The sequence below is a fragment of the Bos indicus x Bos taurus genome, chromosome 3 (genome assembly GCF_003369695.1).
Source record: "Bos indicus x Bos taurus breed Angus x Brahman F1 hybrid chromosome 3, Bos_hybrid_MaternalHap_v2.0, whole genome shotgun sequence".
NCBI classification, from domain to species: Eukaryota; Metazoa; Chordata; class Mammalia; order Artiodactyla; family Bovidae; genus Bos; species Bos indicus x Bos taurus.
The window spans coordinates 35,010,597-35,033,314 of record NC_040078.1 but is presented as its reverse complement, the minus strand read 5'-3'; the positions used below and the strand labels follow the sequence as shown (position 1 = coordinate 35,033,314).

General features: G+C 38.3%; 1 protein-coding gene across 1 annotated transcript in view; it reads right to left on the bottom strand.

The window, feature by feature from the left end:
• Positions 1–14,283, bottom strand: part of LOC113890308 (calcium-binding mitochondrial carrier protein SCaMC-1-like) — a 62,992-nt gene extending 48,709 nt beyond the window's left edge. Inside the window, exons 1-2 of the mRNA XM_027538241.1 lie at positions 14,275–14,283; positions 7,669–7,826 (exon numbers count right to left, since the gene is read on the bottom strand). Of these exons, the coding sequence (XP_027394042.1) occupies positions 7,669–7,826; positions 14,275–14,283 (167 nt within the window). The remainder of the gene's footprint in view (positions 1–7,668; positions 7,827–14,274) is intronic.
• Between the last annotated feature and the right edge of the window lie 8,435 nt (positions 14,284–22,718).

The window sequence follows — 22,718 nt, the reverse complement described above, 5'->3', positions numbered from 1 at the left end:
AAAGTGGTTTTAAAATAAGAGGTATTAAAGAGCTATATATCTGTTTTTAAGGAGACTGGCAGCAGTCTGATGGCTGTAGTATGATAGTTGCATACCTAGTAAATGTGGAGGGGATCAGCAGGCTCATTGTAAAACATATGAAGAGAAAAGGAGGAAAAACTGACCAAAAATGAAAAAAAAAAAACAAAAACAAAAAACAAGAACCAGTATGAAGATAATTACCAACTCTCTATTGAGGAGAAAAAGACACAACTCAGAATGATACCTGTATTTTACAGCCATAGTAATAAATAGGTTTACTTTAATTTGTGCAATAAATCTATAAAAGAGAGTTAAAATTCAGTCAACATAGAACATAAGGAAATCTTTCTGAACTGGCTTGTATACAGTCACTGAGCTAAGCCCTTGCATACCCACTCTCTCCTGCACCAGTCACTCTAGCTTCAGGGAGTCCCAGGTAGACTCCACTTTAAATGGGTGCCTGCCTAGGTGACCATTAATCAGTCTACCTACGTGCCTTCCTACCAGCCAACTGCCCTCCTGCGTCATCCCTTGGCCTCTCTGTTCAGAGCATTAGTAAGATAAAAATACAAGTGACAAGATTCATTTCAGTATTTAGATCCTTTTGGAAATTTTGGTGCACCAATTATTGTCTCTCTTGCCAGCAAAATCTTTTATAAAATAATATAACCTGATGTTTGGGAGGATACAGGGAAACAGGTAGTTTCATACAGTACTAGGAAAAGTAATGTATGATAAATGTGACTACATATCAAAAGCCTTATGGAGTAACCATCATAGTCAACAAAAGAGTCTGAAATGCAGTACTTGGATGCAATCTCAAAAACAACTGAATGATCTCTGTTCGTTTTCAGGGAAACCATTCAATGTCACGGTAATCCAAGTCTATGCCCCAACCAGTAATGCTGAAGAAGCTGAAGTTGAACGGTTCTACGAAGACCTACAAGACATTTTAGAAATAACACCCAAAAAAAGATGTCCTTTTCATTATAGGGGACTGGAATACAAAAGTAGGAATTCAAGAAACACCTGGAGTAACAGGCAAATGAAGCAGGGCAGAGGCTAATAGAGTTTTCCCAAGAGAAACCACTGGTCATAGCAAATACCCTCTTCCAACAACACAAGAGAAGACACTACACATGGACATCACCAGATGGTGGACACCAAAATCAGACTGATTATATTATTTGCAGCCAAAGATGGAGAAGCTCTATACAGTCAGCAAAAACAAGACTGGGAGCTGACTGTGGCTCAGATCATGAACTCCTTATTGCCAAATTCAGACTGAAATTGAAGAAGTAGGGAAAACCACTAGACCATTCAGGTATGACCTAAATCAAATCCCTTATGATTACACAGTGGAAGTAAGAAATAGATTTAAGGGACTAGATCTGATAGACAGAGTGCCTGATAAACTATGGATAGAGGTATGTGACGTTGTACAGGAGACAGGAATCAAGACCATCCCCAAGAAAAAAAAATGCAAAAAAGCAAAATGGCTGTCTGACAAGGCCTTACAAATAGCTGTGAAAAGAAGGGAAGCAAAAAGCAAAGGAGAAAGGGAAAGATATACCCGTTTGAATGCAGAGTTCCAAAGAATAGCAAGGAGAAATAAGAAAGCCTACCTCAGCAATCAATGCAAAGAAACAGAGGAAAACAATAGAATGGGAAAGACTGGAGATCACTTCAAGAAAATTAGAGATACCAAGGGAACATTTCATGCAAAGATGGGCTCAATAAAGGACAGAAATGGTATGGACCTAACAGAAGCAGAAGATATTAAGAAAAAGTGGCAAGAATACACAGAAAAACTGTACAAAAAAGATCTTCATGACCAGACAATAACGATGGTGTGACCACTCACCTAGAGCCAGACATCCTGGAATGTGAAGTCAAGTGGGCCTTAGGAAGCATCACTACGAACAAAGCTAGTGGAGGTGATGGAATTCCAGTTGAGCTATTTCAAATCCTGAAAGATGATGCTGTGAAAGTGCTGCACTCAATATGCCAGCAAATTTGGAAAACTCAGCAATGGTCACAGGACTGGACAAGGTAAGTTTTCTTTCCAATACCAAAGAAAGGCAATGACAAAGAATGCTCAAACTACTGCACGATTGCACTCATCTCACACACTAGTAAAGTAATGCTCAAAATTCTCCAAGCCAGGTTTTAGCAATACGTAAGCCACGAACTTCTAGATGTTCAAGTGCGTTTTAGAAAAGACAGAGGAACCATAGATCAAATTACCAACATCCACTGGATCATCAAAAAAGCAAGAGAGTTCCAGAAAACCATCTATCTCTGCTTTATTGACTATGCCAAAGCCTTGACTGTGTGGATCACAATAAACTGTGGAAAATTCTGAAAGAGATGGCAATACCAGACCACCTGACCTGCCTCTTGAGAAACCTATATGCAGGTCAGGAAGCAACAGTTAGAACTGGACATGGAACAACAGACTGGTTCCAAATAAGACAAGGAGTAAGTCAAGGCTGTATATTGTCACCCTGCTTATTTAATTTATATGCAGAGTACATCATAAGAAACGCTTGGCTGGAAGAAGCACAAGCTGGAATCAAGATTGTCAAGAGAAATATCAATAACCTCAGATACGCAGATGACACCACCCTTATGGCAGAAAGTGAAGAACTAAAGAGCCTCTTGATGAAAGTGAAAGAGAAGAGTGAAAAAGTTGGCTTAAAGCTCAACATTCAGAAAACTAAGATCATGGCATCCCGTCCCATCACTTCACAGCAAATAGATGGGGAAATAGTGGCATACTTTTATTTTTTGGGGCTCCAAAATCACTGCAGGTGGTGACTGCAGCCATGAAATTAAAAGACGCTTACTACTTGGAAGGAAAGTTATGACCAACCTAGACAGCATATTAAAATGCAGAGACATTACTTTGCCAACAAAGGTCTGTCTAGTCAAGGCTATGGTTTTTCCAGTGGTCATGTATGGATGTGAGAGTTGGACTACAAAGAAAGCTGAGCACCAAAGAATTTATGCTTTTGAACTGTGGTGTTGGAGAAGACTCTTGAGCATCCCTTGGCCTGCAAGGAGATCCAACCAGTCCATCCTAAAGGAGATCAGTTCTGGTGTTCATTGGAAGGACTGATGTTGAAGCTGAAACTCCAATATTTTGGCCACCTGATGTGAAGAGCTGACTCATTTGAAAAGACTTTGATGCTGGGAAAGATTGAGGGCAGGAGGAGAAGGGACGACAGAGAATGAGATGGTTGGATGGCATTACCGTCTCAACGGGCACGAGTTTGGGTAAACTCTGGGAGTTGGTGATGGACAGGGAGGCCTGGCGTGCTGCAGTTCACGTGGTCGGCAAAGAGTCGGAGATAACTGAGTGACTAAACTGAACTGAACTGATGTATAGAATTCACTTGCAGTAATGGCAAGCTGGGTAATAAGGAAGGAATGTACTTCCAAGTAAGGATAACTGAAAAAGCCAATGGCATATTTATTTCTTAAAGTTTTCTTAAAGGTATCCATGAGCTAACAAGACAGAGACGTATTCCAAGGCCAGTATCTAGGAGAGAAGAGAAAATCCAGAAAGGTAGGATTAGCACTCAACTGTATTTCTGGACCCAGAAAAAACAATTATAAAGTTAACTCATTGTTTTGTTGCCTCACTGGGTTAACAGAAAACAAAAGACAAAGCTCAGGGCTCACTGAAGGTATAGGTCTCTGAAGAACCATCTACACTTTAAACTGGGACTTTGCAGGTCTATCCCCTTATGGTAAGGGTAAACCAGAAGAAACCAGCCTCTGCAAGGACTTATAGCATGGCTTTGTATCAGCTGGGTGGTTCTGGGAACTTCAAGACTCAAATCTGAATTAAATAATGTGATCCCAGATTGATAGTCCTCCCAAGCACCTAACAGAAACAAATAAAAATCTAGTCTCAAGTTGGATATCATCATCGTAGTTCCTCAAGTTATTACTCCAAGTGATATTTTAAAAAACAACATCAAAAACTAATGGAGGGGGGAAAAAGTAGAATAACTTTAAAAAATATAAGTGAAGGCAAGAAAGAAAATAAGAAAATCTTAGAACATGCAGGACAAATAGAAAGCATAAAATAAGATGGCAGCCTTGAACAAAATATCAGTAAGTATACCAACAGTTAAATGAAATAAGTCTTCCAGTTTAAAATATAACAAAATCCAGGAAATTCCCTGTCAGTCCAGTGGTAAGGACTCTGTGATTTCACTGCCGAGGGCCTGGTTCAATCCACAGTAGAACTAAGATCCTGCAAGCCATGCTGGCAAGCCAAACAAATGAAAAATATATAAAATAAAATAAAAACCACCTATATGCCATTTACCTGTAACTTATCTAAAACATACAAATGCTGAAAGCCTGAAAGTAAAAGAAGGACAATGGATATATAACACAAATCCCAAGCAAGAGTAGGGAGTGCATCTATATTAATGTCAGACAAAACAGAACTAAAGGCATTCACAGAGACAAAGATCACTTTACAGTGACAAAAGGTTCAATTCACCATGAGTATTCTAATTTTTAGCGTCAATGTATATGAAGGAAAAGTGACAGTGCTACAAGCAGAGCAGGGCTAGACCTGAGAAGGGCTGCTGCCCCCTGGTCCTCTATCTCAGCGTCCCAGAGCAGAGAGGTGGAGAGTGCGGAGTGCAGAAGCTTAAGCCTGCCCTACACAGAAGAAGAGTGAAGCTGATAATGAGACTACAAAAAAAACGTGTGGAGTTTTCAAAAGGCTGACTCACAGGGATTTATTTCTTGTGGTCATTCCTTGATTTTCTTGGTGACAGAAAGACAATGCAAATAAACAGATGTATAAATTCCTTTTATAACAGAAATTCTGATTTGCTAAGAGAGTAGATTTGAAAACTCATCAGAAGAAAAAAATGTAACTATATATGGTGATGGATGTTAACTAGATTTATTGTGGTGATCATTTGCAATGCATACCTATACTGAATCATTATACTGTACACATAAAACTAATATAATAAGTCAATTATATCTCAATTTGTAAAAAAAGAAAAAAATCTGTGGGAGAAACATAGCTAGAAAACACAACTGCAGAAGAAATCTATACAAGCTACCTAAAATATCCATTCTTCATTTTTAATATAAAAGAACAATAAAGGGTCATAATATATGTGAAGGAGGAAAGGCAGCATAGAACCCAAAACTAAGATAAACAGAATAATTAAATCCACAGAAAATAGCGACAATTTAGGAAACTACAGTTAACTAAAACAAAACAACATAAAGAACCCTGTAATGTCCTCAGAAAGAATCAAGATGATATTGAATTCATTTTAAGAAATACCAAACAAGAAAAGACACTATGAAAAAAGATCAATCAAAAGGATAAAAAGAGCTCTCAGAAATTTAAACTGTGATTACTAAAATAAGAAGTTCAATAGAAGGGTTAAAAAACAGTACTGAAGAAATGTCCTAGAATGTCAAGTAAAATGACATAGTAATAAAAATATTTATGAAAAGATAAGAGTGCAATGCAGGAGACCCAAGCTCAATCTCTGGGTCAGGAGATCCTCTGGAGAAGAGAATGACAACCCACACTGGTATTCTTGCCTGGAAAATCCCATGGACAGAGGAATCTGGCAGGCTACAGTCCATTGGGTCACAAAAAGTCAGACACAACTGAGCAACTAACACACACACACACACACACAAGCTGCATGGAGGTCTGGAGGTACCACACTCAACCATTCAACCAGAAGAATTCCAGAGAGAATAAAGTGAAGAAAACTAAGGAGGAAACACTAGAATACACTAATGCTGAGGAATGACCTAAGTTTACGGTTAAGAAGAGCCCACCAAGTGTCAAGCACAATGGGTTGAAAAGAACCTACCTAAACTCACATTGTACAATTTCAGAATACCCAACGTAGTACTTAGTTGCTCAGTCATGTCCAACTTTTTGAGATTCTTTGGATTGTAGCCTGCCAGGCTCCTCTATCCATGGGATTTTTTTTTTTTTTCTATCAGTGGGATTTTTCAAGCAAAAATACTGGAGTCAGTTGCCATTTCCTCCTCCAGGGGATCTTCCCCACCCAGGAACCTGACCTGTGTCTCCTGTGTCTTCTGCATTGCAGGCAGATTCTTTGCATGCTGAGCCATTGGGAAAGCCCAAGGTAGAGGCATGACTAAATGCTTCCAGAGAGGAAAACCAAGTAATCTACAAAATATCAAAATGGCATCAGACTTTTCAGAAGTAACACTGAATGCTAGAAAATAATAGCACAATGCCTTAAGAAGTTCTAAGGGAAAGCATTTTTGACCTTGATGTCCATATTCTGCCAAACTGCCAATCAAAGAGAAAAGAAAAATAAAATAATTTTAGACATGTAAGATACTGACTTTTAGAAAAAGTGGTAGAATGGCCCCACATGTTTATTTCCTCGTCCTCCCAAAACCACACAAAAACGATAGTAAAGTAACAAAGCAGGCAATAACAGGGCACCCATCGATCCCAATTCGCCCAAAAGCTATCCCTCCATGATTATTAAGCACCCCTTTCTTTTTTAAAAGTGTCTTGATTCAAATGAAAATTATATGGTCACCTCATTACTAATCTGTAGGGGTAAAGGTACTAGTGGTTTCATCAGATTTGGGGGAGGTAGAAAGCAAATGGAAAAGTGATAACTAATTTAGCAAAGTAAAAGTTGTAACTTACGGGTCTGAGGAGGGGAAAGCACATAGAACTAAATTTTCCCTAAAAAATCCATGAAGCTTTATTCTCTGGAGGAAGCAGAGATCTTAACTCAGGAATACAGAATTCAAGAATTCAGTGAGGCATAGGACTAAAAACAGATGAATTAAGTAAGTAAATATGCACAGTAGGCCTCCTGTCCCTTTCCCCTGCTTTGAACTCAGAATACCAGCAGGCAGACATGCTCCCTTGCTTTGTATATTTCTATAAAAGTTAGAAACAGATTTATTCCGTGGTGACCCAAGAAAGCTAAAAGGAGACAGTGACTGAATGTTGTTATAGGTCCATCATTTCTGCCTTGAATAGAGCAATGAGGAGGGTGGACACCCTTCTCATCTGGTTTCAGTTGAACGGTCACAACCAGAGACTTGGCCACGAGGCTCAGGCAATTTCTTCATTGCCTGCGTCAATTTGAAAGGGACCCAACACTTCAGAAAACTGAAGAATTCTACCTACAGGGCTCTGCATTTGATAAGGAATAAAGAGGGAGTGCAACCCTGACCACTTTCTGTCTCTTGTCACAATTTCCAGTCCAGGGAGAGAATTAAGAGTATTGTGTAGCCTTCCCTTCCCAGACTCCACCAAAAAAAAAAAAAGATTTTCCTAATTTTTGCCCTCTCTAGAATACTAGTACTAGGTTGTATTTAATTATTTATTTGAAAATCTGTCTCCATCACAAAACTCCAAAATGCATGTGAATGAGAATGGTATATCACTTGGTTGTTGCACCCTCAAGGTGAGTTGAGTGTCTGGGAACTTTTGAATAACTGAGTCTAGATTACTGGCAATGAAGCAATTTGCACATGACAAAATCAAGAAATATTATTAAGACTTCTGAAATCCTCCTTTTTAAAAGCATCAAACATTATTCACATTACTCAAAATCATGTACACGAACTATGCAACACACCTGCATGAGGGTTTTCAGACGCTCTAGCGGTGCTGTACATGTTCGAGCACACGTACCCGCTATGCCTCCAGCCAACAGATATTTCCACAGATGGCCAGATTTTCTCTTTTTATCAATTAAGTTATGGAAAGTCCATCTATCTCCCATGTCAATTCCCTATCAAAACAAATTTTACATAACATTATAGTTAGCTGATCTCAAATGGAAACGTTATCTCCTAATAAGGTATAAATTCTTTATATATTTCATCTCCACAGCAAATTAATATCAGCCTTTCCTAGAATTTTGTATTTACCAACTAATATAACTTTAAATAACTCATAAATTAGCTTGAAATACTGTCAATTATAAAATTAATATATATTAAAAATATAAATTGACAATTTTTTGTATCATGCTTAGGACAACCTTTACAATTCAACCATTTAAAAATCTGTATACCATTTTCAATATAAAATTATTTGTCTAAGATTAAATACAAAAAGAACAATCTGTCAAATTCTAATAAATACTTTTAGCTCTCCTGTGTCTCCTGCATTGCAGGCGGTTTCTTTACCCACTGAGCCATCAAGGATGCCCCATAGTCAAATACAGGCTATGCACACAGTGGTGAGAATAGTAATTTAAGAGGCAACAATGTATAAGTATCTTCAGTGTTCAAGACTATCGGATTCTCCTATTATCTTCAGTCAGACTTTTCACTTCTAACAAGTTCAATTCAGTCGCTCACTCATGTCGTGTTGCCCTAATGGTCCGGGAGCAAGCAACGAGAATGAAGACAGAATATGAAGTCTGGTGCAATGTGTCAGGGGATCTGCAGCCGCTATTGGACTGAGGTGCAGAGTCCACTCTGAGTCCAGCTTTTATTCCTAATTTCAGACTACAAGAATTTTTTATCATATCTTTCCCAAGACACTACACTGACACAGTCCAGATCTCCTTGTTTTTACCCCAGGTCATTCCCTTTAGGGCTAGTCTCAGGAACAATCAGCAAGTGCGAAGGCAGTGTTCATGCTTGATGCCAACCCAGGTGGTTCAAGGCCCATGCTTTCATGATCCCAGTCACACTCCCTTCTGGGTTTGGCCTTGGGGTTTGTAACAAGGAGATTATTCTTAAGAAAAACATGAAAGATAATCATTAACACAGTTTCTTAATATATGCTGTTTTTCCAGGTGCTATTTCTGTGGAATTTCTCAAGGCTGTGAAACTACATTATGAAGAATTCCCACTACAGTGTCAGATTCTTTGCGACCCCATGGACTGCAGCACACCAGGCTTCCCTGTCCATCACCAACTCTCAGAGCTGACTCAAACTCATATCCATCAAGTCAGTGATGCCATCCAACCACCTCATCCTCTATCGTCCCCTTCTCCTCCCACCTTCAATCTTTCCCAGTATCAGGGTCTTTTCTAGTGAGTCAGTTCTTCACATCAGGTGGCCAAAGCATTGGAGTTTCAGCTTCAGCATCAGTCCTTCCAGTGAATATTCAGGACTGATTTTCTTTAGGATAGACTGGTTGGATCTCCTTGCAGTCCAAGGGACTCTCAAGGGTCTTCTCCAACACCACAGTTCAAAAGCATCAATTCTTTGGTGCTCAGCGTTCTTTGTAGTCTGACTCTCACATCCATACATAACTACTGGAAAAACCATAACTTAGACTAGATGGACCTTTGTTGGCAAAGTAATGTCTCTGCTTTTTAATATGCTATCTGCATATCTGAGGTTATTGATATTTCTCCTGGCAATCTTGATTTCAGCTTGTGCTTCATCCAGCCCAGCATTTCCCATGATGTACTCTGCATGTAAGTTAAATAAACATGGTGACAATATTCAGCCTTGACGTGCTTGTTCCGATTTGGAACCAGTCTGTTGTTCCATTCACTTTTAACAAAGCAAATATAAAATATATGACAATACATTTAGAAGCACTTTCCTGTGTAATTGATTAAAAAATCTGGGCCTTCCTATGTAGTGTGCAGAGCAGATAATAAATTCTGTGGTATATATATCACAAGTAGGATTTTTTTTTGAGGGTCTAGAAGTTTGATCACATATGTCATGATTAAGGACCTAGGCTCAGGAGTCAGGTGGGATTCAAATCCTGAATCTCCGAGCTCCTAATTGAATGAACCCTCTGTGACTTAGTTTCCTCAAATGCAAAGAGGAACAATACTAATACATAACTGGATAGACTTTTTTTTTTAATTAAGTAACTTAGAGCATATAAAGCACTCAGCATAATGTTTGGCACTAAAAAACACTCAGTGAATGTCAGCTACCAATATTATTAATTGTAAAACATAGAGTGCTTGAAAGCAGTTAGTCCTCCAAGTGCTTGGCTGTGCTTAGTCATTAGCAGTAATACGGCTAGGAAATAGCTCAATATCTGTTTAAGAAATAAAAACTGACATTTATAGAGCAAACTCAGTGCTGTATTAAACAGTTATATGTGTCATCTTCAGTTCTCATAATAACCCTAAGAGAAGTATTACTACCCCAATTTTACAGTTAAGAAAACTGAGGCCCAGAGAGATTAAATAATTTACTCCAGCTCACCCAGACAGTAAATGGCAGAGCTGGGATTTGAACCAGAGCTGACACTGTTTCCACCCTGCAGAAGTGGCTGCTTTCTACCTCTGGGCTGTACAGCTAGAGTTGCAAGCACATTTGTATCCTGTGAAATTACTATAAACCAAACAGTGGACCTGCCCATGGAACAAAGGAAGCACCCTTTGTTAGCACTATACCCAAAAGGCAGTTCATTGAGCTCATTTTAAATGACTTTAGTAGGTTATCACCAACACTATATCAGTTAATTTTCAAAATAAGCACTTTCCATGCCTGTTTGCTGTTTATCTCATTATTAAACAGAAAACTTATCATATATTAGGCATACAATGGCCTTCCCAGGTGGCACTAGTGGTAAAGAACCCGTCTACCAACACAGGAGGAGGGCATAGAAACCCACTCTAGTATTCTTGCCTGGAGAATCCCACGGACAGAGGAGCTTGGAAGGCTACGGTCCATAGGGTCGCAAAGAGTCGGAAGTGACTAAAGTGACTTAGCATGCACACAGGCATACAATAAATGTATTTTTCATTGTCTTGAATTTGCTTTAATCATCTCTAAAAGGAAGGTACAGAATGAACACTTCCTAAAGGAAAAAATCTCTTCATGATTACGTATTTATTGAAAGAATGTTGGTAACTAGACAGTTTTGTAAGGGTCATATTATGAGTAGAGAAGGCACACTATTACAGCTAAGACGTAAGATTATTCTATCAATAGTAATGTGATCCTACTGGTCTTCTCCATTTCTCAGAGATAGGACATATGGATGCATGTATATATTTGACCCTTGAATGACCAACCTAGATAGCATATTCAAAAGCAGAGACATTACTTTGCCAACAAAGGTCTGTCTAGTCAAGGCTATGGTTTTTCCTGTGGTCATGTATGGATGTGAGAGTTGGACTGTGAAGAAGGCTGAGCGCCGAAGAACTGATGCTTTTGAACTGTGGTGTTGGAGAAGACTCTTGAGAGTCCCTTGGACTGCAAGGAGAGCCAACCAGTCCATTCTGAAGGAGATCAGCCCTGGGATTTCCTTGGAAGGAATGATGCTAAAGCTGAAACTCCAGTACTTTGGCCACCTCATGCGAAGAGTTGACTCATTGGAAAAGACTCTGATGCTGGGAGGGATTGGGGCAGGAGGAGAAGGGGACGACAGATGAGATGGCTGGATGGCATCACTGACTCGAAGGACGTGAGTCTCAGTGAACTCTAGGAGTTGGTGATGGACAGGGAGGCCTGGCGTGCTGCGATTCATGGGGTCGCAAAGAGTAGGACACGACTGAGCGACTGATCTGATCTACAGGCACTGATCCCAGGCACAGTCAAAAACCCATGTAGAACTTTACAGTTAGCCCTCCATATCCATTGTCAACCACAGATCATGTAGCATTTTAGTACATATTTACTGTGAAAAAATATGCATATAAGTAAATCTGTGAAGTTCAAATCTGCATTGTGCAAGGTTCAACTGTATACATATAATCATGAGACACAGAATAGTATAGATTTTAGTTTGTAGTTACTAAGCAAAACTTTTAAGATAGTTTAAGAAATTTTGAGAACTTTAAGAAATTATGAAGCATAGATTTTTAAGTGCACCAACAGACAAGACCTATGCCAACTATGAAGTATATATGCATATGGAAAAAACTAAAGCTTTGAACACTCTTTCAAAAACTTCTGTTCAAAGTTTATTCATTCATCCAACAAATATTTATCAGTGAAGTGTTATATAATAAAGCAATCTGCAATTCACATTCCCTACTTTTCAGGCAAGAAAATAAGCAACTACAACACAAAATGATGGTGCTGAGTAGGAGTAATCAACTCTTAAGAGTGTACTTCCTCTCAACAGATGTGTGCCTTTTGCAGGCTGAAACTTTAGTTGAAGTAGATATTACATGTCAACTCAGATTTTTTAGCATCATACAAATTTCTGAGGAAATATCACTTATAGTATAGTATAGCATCACTTTTTTCATCAGCAAAACCTCACTAAATAATTTTCTGGCCCCACAATTTTCTAAGAGTATGTAATTCATTACATTTCCACCCATGATTCATAGAATAAGACATACAAATTCTTAAAAAGAGACCACTTACTGTAAAATGGCTCCAGTAATGGGCAATTTCCTCCATATTTCTTGCAGGTTTAAATAAAAAATACTTCCTCCATTCATCCCAATCCACTGTCAGTGACCCATCAGTATCCATGCTATAAATACAAACTACAATTCATACATTTTAAAAAGCATTATCAAAATGACATCTCTTTCTTAAAATTTGAGCTGTGTTGAGTTCTGCACATTGTTACTTTTGTGATGTAGAAAGGGCATCTCATGTCTCTAAATTTTGGTTTATATGGGAATAATTCCTACAAAACAGAGCTATTAGAGTATTAAACTGGATTATATGTACAAAGGCCTTGTAAATTATAAAGAACTCACAAGCTGTCAGTATTACTACATCTCAACCTTCTAGCATTTCTCCTTTAAATATTTCCCCTTCTTCCTATTTGTAACTTCATCTTGTAACTCCTTTAACAATCAAAATGATGGCTGACAATTACCCTTTTTGGTTATGGATCTCAAAAGGCCATTTTCTTTTCTATGGATATAAAATATCCAATGTCAAAAATATCATAAGAAATGCAAATATCAATGGAAATAGAATTTTCATTAATATGAGATAATAGTAAACTAATTTTAAGAATTCTCATCAGGGAATTTCTCAAATCTTTGAATGAAATTAAGAATGTGAAGAAAGATAATGAAATATATCATTTTGAAATGTGAGGTTCCCAAAATTTCAAAGTTACTTGTTTGAGGTAGCACCCTTTCTCATTTTCCTCAGTGATTACTGCTAATTTTCACACATCTCAAGCCACCAAATCAATTTTTGACTCTCACTCTCAGGCCATGTTGTCCCCCATTTCTCGATAAAACACGAGTGTTGAAGTGTTCTCATCTTAAAACCTCTTAACACAACCTTCCCAACAGTCACCTCTTAGATCTCTCTGCCTTTGCAGTAACACTCTCTAAAGAGTTGTCTAGGGACTTCCCTGGTGGTCCAGTGGTTAAGACTCTAAGCTTTCAATGCAGGGGGCCCAGGTTCAACCCCTGGACAGGGAAATTAATATCCCATAAGCTGCATGGTACAGCCAAAAAATGAGAAGGGCATGGCAACCCATTGCAGTATTCTTGCCTGGAGAATCCCATGGACAGAGGAACCTGGCAGTCTACAGTCCATGGGGTTGCAAAGAGTTAGACACTACTGAAGTGACTTAGCATGTATGCACATATACAGCCAAAAATATATACATAAATAAATTACTTTAAAGAGCTATCTACCTTCTGTCTCCAATTTCTCATTCTCTTTTGAACCCACTCCCATCAGGCTCTCACTACTATTTACTACACCAGTATTCTCCATGGCACCTTCTTTATCCTCATCTTTACCCTGTCAGCAGCATATGACAAAGACAGTTCTCTCCTCCTTGAAACATTTTCTTCATCTGGTTTCCAGAATAGAGTGTTCTCTTAGCCCTCCTCCTTTTCCTCTGGCTGCTCCTTCTCTGTCTCCTTCACTGGTTTGCCCTCATCTCCCCTGCCTCTAAACATCAGAGAACACCAGGACTCAGAGCATTATACTCTCTTCTTGGTTATCTCTTCCAGTCTCATGGCTTCAAATACCATCTATGGGGCTATGACTTTCAAATGTCTCTCTTGAGTGATCCTCTGAACTCCAGATTCCTATTTCAAATTGCCCACCTAACATTTCTACCTAGATGTCTGGTTAGCATCTGAAACGCAACAAAAACAAACCTGAACTCTGATATCTACCCCATCCCAAACGTGCTTTTCTCACAGTTTTACCCCTCTCGATACAGGACAATTCCATTCTTTTAGATGCTCAGGCCAAAAATCTTGGCACTATCCTTAACTATTCTTTTTCTTTTACACCCCACTCACAATTCAGCAGTAAATATTGTGAACATTTCAAAATACATCCAGAATCCAATCACTACTTACCTCCTCCATCTTGGTACAAGCCACCCTCAAATGCTGTCTGTATTATTGCATACCTGTCCTTCCTACTCTCACCCTTGCCCCCCCTATTCTCAACACATTGGCCAGAATGATCCTAAAATCTAAAATCATGTCATACCTCTGTCTAAAACCATCCAATGACTTACCAGGGCAAAAGCCAAATTCCTTCTTTCCTGCAAGATCATATGTGATCTGACTCCTGTTACCTCTTAAAGCTCATCTCCTACCACCCTCTTCCTCATTCACTCTATTCCAGACACACTGCTCCCCTCTCAGTGTCCTAACCTTGTCAGATATACTGCCTTTCTGGTGACTTTGCTTGTGCTACTTCCTTTGCCTAGACTGCTCTTCCCTCAAAGACCATCATGACTCCTTCCTCACTTCTTCAAATCTCTACACAAATGTCACCACCATGGCCTTCCCAACTCACCATATCTAAAACTGCAACTCCCCTATCACTCACACATCCATACTGTTTTCCTCCCTTCTAAGGAGGAATATCACCATCTATCACCATCTAAGATAATTTGTTTTTCTACTATTGTCTCCTCTTGATTATTGTGTGTTCCATAGAGCAGGAATTTCTGCCTGTTTCCTTCACTACTACATCCCCAGCATCTAGATAAATAGCATGCACTCAGTAAATGAATGAATAAATTTCTCTCTACCCACTTTTATCCTTACCTCCGAGAACTACATGTTGACTCTTACTCAAGGACCCTCTCTCTCTCTCGAGCTATTGGACCTACTCCTTCTCAATCATTACTTTCCTTTCTCTACAACGTATCCAACAAATGTCCCTCTTTGTCATGGCTACTTCTCCACAAATCTCTCCTACCCTTCAAAAATTTATAAAAATATAATGTAAAAAGACTTGCTTAGTCGTCTTCTCCATCTTATCTAAACTTCCCCAATCAGTAAACAACATTCATCATACCTACCTCCTCACTTCCCATTCATTCAGTAGCCCAGTGCAATCTGACATAACCCTTTACCACCCACTGAAACTGTTTTCACTGAGAGGCCCAGAAATCTCAAACGAGCAGATCTAAGGAATTTTTTTTCAATATTTATGTCACCAGTCCCTCCTATTAAATCTGATACTCTCCACCCTTGGTTTTTGTGACAATATTAAAACAGTCAGAAAACATGTATTGATCTGTTAGTATGTTCCAGACACTGTACTAGGCATTGACTATAAAATAATGGATAATATATTTTGGTCCCAGCTTTACAGTCTGTTTGGAATAGGAAATACGACAGATGACCATCTGTAAAGTTGTAAAAGCAAATACCAGCAAAACCAAAAAAGTTTCAGAGGTCAGAGTCACATCTGAATAGAGACCTAACGAATAAGCAGGGGATATCCAAGTGAAGGAGCTGGAATGGGTCTCCCAGACAGAAAGAACAGTTTGTAAAAGGGTTGAAGGAATGAGACTCCAGGGTGTTTGTTGCTGTTGTTGTTGTTTAAGACTGAAAGCTCAGTGGGCCTGGAGCACAGAGTGGAAGGAGAGTTCTGGATGACAAGACTAGAGAGGTGGGCCAGACCACGTGGAGCCCTGTAGACCACAGAAAGGAAACAAGGTTCCATCTTAACCCTTGCAATAGTATTGATTATTAACATGGATATGAAAATTCTAAATGAAGTAATAGCAAATCAAAGTCCTCTGTATACTTAGAAGAGCAACAAAAACCATGTTTCTGTGAGTAAATCCAACAAAAGTTATATAAGAGCTTTATAGAGAATATATAACATTTTATTAAAAGACATTAAAGAAGATCTAAAAAATAAAGACATACATAATATTCATGAAATAGAAAATGTAACATCATAAATACATCACTTGTCCCCCAAATGGATGTATAAATTACATGCAATTGCAATCAAAATTCCAAAAGGGGGGAATTAAATTCCCGGAGGTCTAGCGGTTAGGACTCCACACTTCCAGGGCAGGGGGCACGGGTTCATTCCCTGGTTGGGGAACTAAGAATCCCACATGCTGCATGGTGCGGCCAAAAAAAGTTCCAAAAGGGGTATGTGAGTGTATGTATGCACATGTGCATATTTGTATATGTATCCAAATAAGCTGATTCTAAAATGCATATAGAAGATTAAAGGGCCAAGAATTGCATTGACATTATTGAAGATGAAGAAAGTAAAACCAGATATCAAGATGTATTCTAAAGTGATAGCAATTAGGAGATGGTAATGATGCACAACAGACAAATGTAATAAAAAAGAGATGAGAAACACATCCACATACAGATGGAAATTTAATAATATGACAGAGGTAAGCATTTCAAGTTGTGGGAAAAGGATGAGACCAGTCAATTAATGGTGATGGAACAACAGACCATATAGAAAAAAATGAAACTGGACATGTAATTTTATAACATACATGAACATCAATTACAGATGAATTAAAGAACTAAATGTAAAATGCAAAATTATAAAAATAAGATATAGGTTAACATTTTTATATCCCAGGGTAAGTAAGAACTTTTCAAGGTGTTAAAAGCACATGCAAAAAGAAAAAGATGGACAAATATGACTACCTTAAAACTGAAATTTTCTGCACAATGACAAAAACACAAAAAATGAATTTAGAATAAGAAACAAGCTGGGAAAAGACATTTGCAGTGCATATAACCATCATAGGATTAACATCCAGAATTTATGAAAGCAGAGCTACAAACCATTAAAAAAACGATGACCAACTCAGCTTAAAAGTAGGCAAAAGACTTAACTTAAGTAATTCATAGGGAGGTAATATCCAAATGGCCAGCTAATACATTAAAAGATGTTCAGACGCACTAGCAATGAGGAATATAAGTAAATTAAATCAAATTATATTAAAACAACAGGACAATATTTCTGACCCATGGGTTTAGAAAATATTTAAATATAAGAAGACTATAGTATCAAGTAATAGGAAGGAAATACATTTCTAGTAGAATACTAAATTGGTACAACCACTTTGGAGAAAAATTTGTAATATCTAATTAAAGGTCTGTATATCCTACAGTCAAGCAACTTGACTGCAAGTAATGAACAAGATGAACTGCAAGTAATGAACAAGAATACGAGACTATTCATTCCAGCATTGTTTTGTACTAGTAACAAAACAAAATTTTTTTAAAAACCTAAAGTCTATCAGGAGAATTCATAAGTAAATTGAATCATATACATTAAATAGAAGCTGTACACTGACTAAAATGATTGATGCTATAGGCATCAACATCAACAAATCTCTAAAATATAATATTTAGAAAAAGTGATTTTAAAAATATGCAGCATGCCACCATTTAAATAATGTCTTAAAATATGAGAAGCAGTATCATACTTTAAGGATATGTAGGTAGTAAAATATACACAGAGATAAAAATGTGTATGGGGATGATAAGTTCAGGATAGTAGTTACTTCTGGCAGAAGAGAAGGAAATGGGTTTAAAGACACTGAAAACTTCAGCTGTCTGTAATGATTTATTTATTTGAAAAATCTGAACCAAATATGGCAAAATGTTAAATATGACAAACCCAGTGACGATATGGTTGTTTGTGATAAAATTCTCTATTGGTCTGTATGTTTCTTGAATGAAATAGTTCATAACAAGTTAGCTTTATCTCAGGAATGTTTAATGTCAGATCTACTACTACAGTACACTAAATAAATAAGTCAAGTGAAGGGTTTCCCTGGTGGTTCAGTGGTAAAGAATCTACCTGCCAAGGCAGGAGACACAGGTTTGATCCCTGAACCAGGAAGATCCTACATGCCTGGGAGCAACTAAGCCTGTGCGCCACAACTGAGCCTGTGCACCACAACTGAGCCTGTGCGCCACAACTGAGCCTGTGCGCCACAACTGAGCCTGTGCTGTAGAGCCCAGGAGCCGCAACTGCTGAGCCTGAGCACTTTAGAGCCCATGCTCCGAACAAGAGAAGCCACAGCAATGAGAAGCCTGCATACCGCAACTAGAGAGTAGCCCGTGCTCACCACAAATAGAGAAGCCCATGCAGCAATGAAGATCCAGCACAGCCAAAAGTAAGTTTTTAAAAAATAGGTTAAGTGAAAAAAGCTGTATAGTTGACAAAATTCAGCTCTCTTTCCTAATAGAGATACTTTTCTTCAGTGTTTTCTTATGTGTCCCTATCATAACTTTCACCACTCTGCAACTCAGCTCCCCTCAGCCCCATAGACTATTAGCTCTGCAAGGATGGGCACCAGGACCATATCGTTTATACCACTGAATCCTCACTGGCTACTCCATGTGTGGCAAAAAGCATCAATCAATATCTGATTGATAGGTGACTTGATTGATTGGATGCTTGATGGATTGACTAATAGTGTAAAGTATATGATCTTAACAAAAAAAAAGATATATGCATAAATATAAAATAAATATAAAATTATATCAATGGATTAATATTGCAGAGGTGGATTATGGTGAGCTTGAGCAAGTTACTTAACCTCAGTAAAACAAGGAAAATAATAGCCTTTGCCTCTGAAGTCTTAAGAGACTTAAAGCAGATAATATATCATGTAGAAGAGTGATAGCAAACAATGATTATGAGCCATTATTCATGTTTTCATAAAATTTCCAGTTTTCACTTTCATAATGAAAAAGCTGTTTGTGTTTTTTGTTTATTTGTTTGCTTGTGGGGTTTTTGGTTGTTTTTGGTTTTGGTTTTTTTTGGCTGCACTGTACAGCATGAGGGATCTTAGTTCCCCCAACCAGAGATTGAACCCACAACCCCTGCAGTGAAAGCACAGAGTCCTAACCACTGGACTGCAAGGGAAGTCCCAAAAAGGTTTTAAAGAAAGAAAGAAAGTGAAGTCGCTCAGTCGTGTCTGACTCTTTGTGACCCCATAGACTGTAGCCCACCAGACTCCTCCATCCATGGGATTTTCCAGGCAAGAATACTGGAATGGTGTATAGAACAGTCTTATGGACTCTATGGGAGAGGGAGAGGGTGGGAAGATTTGGGAGAATGACATTGAAACATGTAAAATGTCATCTATGAAACAAGATGCCAGTCCAGGTTCGATGCAAGATACTGGATGCTTGGGGCTACTGCACTGGGACGACCCAGAGGGATGGTATGGGGAGGGAGGAGGGAGGAGGGTTCAGGATGGGGAACACATGTATACCTGTGGCAGATTCATTTTGATATTTGGCAAAACTAATACAATTATGTAAAGTTTAAAAATAAAATAAAATTAAAAAAAAAAAGAATACTGGAATGGGTTGCCATTTCTTTCTCCAGGGGATCTTCCTGACCCAGGTATTGAACCCAGGTCTCCCTCATTGCAAGAAGACTCTTTACTGTCTAAGCCACAAGGGGAGCCCAAAAGGTTTTAAAGTAAATAAAAATTAATTTTAAAATGTATATAATATGTAAGGGCTGACCTTTCAAGAATCTTCAATGCCTCTTTTTCAGAAATATGTATACCTATTAAGTTGAGACTATCGATAATTTCTGAAGGATCAATCACTCCTTTAAAGGAATAAAGAAAATGAGCATCAACTGGAAGGTTTGAAAATATTCAGAGGCAAACAGTAACGCAGTATTCAGCACATTATCACACCATGCCATAAAACATCAACATCCCAATTATTTTTTCTACTTGCCAAGACAGACTGGAAAGTCCATATGACATTTCTTATATTAATAAATAAAAAGTTTATCTCCAATATTGCTTAAATAAGTCATTCTTGTCTCTTCTTTCCCTCAGCCTACTACACATTCAACCACCAAATGTGGTCTGTTCTGTGCCTAAGTGTTTCCCAAGTCATTTATTCCCATCAACCCAGTCCCACAGTAGCTCAAAATGCCAGTCCATGCTCTACACAAATATGATGGTGTTACTACCGCCACTACTGAAAACTCTTCAGAGGCTTCCCACCTCATTCCCCTTAATGATCAAGTCCAGAAACCTTCCCAGACCCCAAGGCCCTCCATGATCCTACCTGTGCCAGCCTCCCAGCCTCATCTCTGACATTTCCCCTTGCTCTCAGCTTCACCCTCACTGGTCTTCCTCTAGTTTCTCAGACATGACCTACTCCCGCAAGGTGACCACAGCCTCCCAACAAGCTATTTCCTCTGCTTGGACCACTCTTCCCTACTCTTCACTAAGGTAACTTCTACTGATCTTTCCAGACAGCTTAACCACCATTGTCACATGGAGCTTCATGAAAAACCTTACCAAAATGAAATAAATATTTCTCAGATCTTTAGCTAAAAAGCATATTACTCAAGGGTATAACCTTTTTGTTGGTGGTTTTCTTTTTGAAAGGTAGTATGTAAATAAAAATGACATCATTTAAAAATATTTCTTAAAAGTAATAATAAAACAAATGACAGAATTAAATAAATGAGTTTTCAATAACCTTTCAGGGAAGCCAAACACCTAAAAATAAACCTTTACTAAAACACAATTAATTTTTGGATAAAATTACTAGTTGTATTAAAAACAAACCAACATTATTTGTGTCCAAACTCTTAAAAGTCAATTTCATGTTTATCTCATTATCTTTCATGTACTGCATAAATGTGCCAAGGTCCAGCAGATTATGCTCATTAACAACCACAGATTTTAAAATTATCTACAAGAAAGAAAAAATGATATTAGAGATACATTCACACAAGGTAGATAACAAATTACAGCATTTAAATATTTATATATTTATCACATGTAAATTAATCTGCCACAAATTACCAGTGCCTTATTTTTAGAGTAAAATTTCTAACACTGAAAACATAGAATCTTTGAGTACTGGAATTTTAAAGAACTTTAGCAATTGACTACTCTTCTACTCAACAGCCATGCATGTATTCATTCACTCAATAAATATGTAAGAAACTAAATGCTTGAGAAACAGAAATGAGTCAGCAATAATCCCAGTGCTCCAGAAGCTTACAGGCTAATAGGGAAGACACCAAAATCACAATGGTAGAAAATGATCAAGCATCAGAGGGTAACAAAGATGTGAGCGCTCTGAAGAAGGGACAAAGATAGAAGGGACTCAAATATTTTTAAAATGAAGAGCAAAAGGTGAGCAAACAAAGAAACAAAGGTGTGAGAAATGTAGCAAAGATCACCAGCCATCCACCAAAATTCCTCACTGCCTTCTTTGGACACTTGGCTAGATTACATTTCCCAGTCTCCCTTGCAGTTAAGCACGGTCCTGTGACCAAGATCTCTCCAACAAAATCCAAGTGAAAGTAATGTGTGCCACTTCTAGGCCTAACTAATAAAATCCTCTCATATGTCTTCCTCCATGCTCATTCCTTTCATCAGCTGAATGCAGATGATGACGAGACCCTCAAAGAGAAGAGACTCACAAGAGAAGACCCTGGATCCCTGCATATCTGCAAGTTGGAGAACTGTCCCACCAAACACAACACCCTTCAGGAAATCAGGAAACCTCCAATACCATACTAAGAAGTTTACACTTTTCCCACCAGCATTGTACACCCCTGAAGAGGAGGGTTATGAACTAATGAGATGTATTTTCAGAAATGTCATATGGTGGCAGTGTGGAAAAAGTGATGGTGAGAGGTAAGGGCAGGAAGACTGGTTATAAGTCTGTTACAGTAACAGGTGAGAGATAAGGGCAGGAAGACTGGTTATAAGACTGTTACAGTAACAGGGGAGAGACAGTAGAATCATCATAATGGCCCTATGAGACAGGCACTAATAAGATCCCTATTTTACAGCTCAGGACACATTATGAGAAGGCCAGAAATCTGAGGACATTCATGTCAGTTCACCTCTGCTTCCTCAGTGAAGTAAAGGGCATGGTCAGCTACTGGAAGACAGGAGCAAGGAGCTTGTGGTTGGGATAAGCAAGGTTTCTCAACCCTGCCACCACTGACATTTGAGACCAAGTAACTTTGTTGTCCTGTGCATTGTAGAATGTTTAGCATCATCTCTCAGTATATCCATAAGGATCATGAACTCCTTATTTCCAAATTCAGACTTAAATTTAAGAAAGTGGGGAAAACCACTAGACCATTCAGATATGACCTAAATCAAATCCCTTATGACTAAACAGTGGAAGTGACAAATAGATTTAAGGGACTAGATCTGATAGGTAGAGTGCCTGATGAACTATGGACAGAGGTTCATGACATTGTACAGGAGATAGGAATCAAGACCATCCCCAAGAAAAAAAAAATGCAAAAAAGCAAAATGGCTGTCTGACAAGGCCTTACAAATAGCTGTGAAAAGAAGAGAAGCAAAAAGCAAAGGAAAAAAGGAAAGATATACCCATTTGAATGCAGAGTTCCAAAGAATAGCAAGGAGAGATAAGAAAGCCTTCCTCAGTGATCAGTGAAAAGAAATAGAGGAAAACAATAGACTGGGAAAGACTAGAGATCTCTTCAAGAAAATTAGAGATACCAAGGGAATATTTCATGCAAAGAC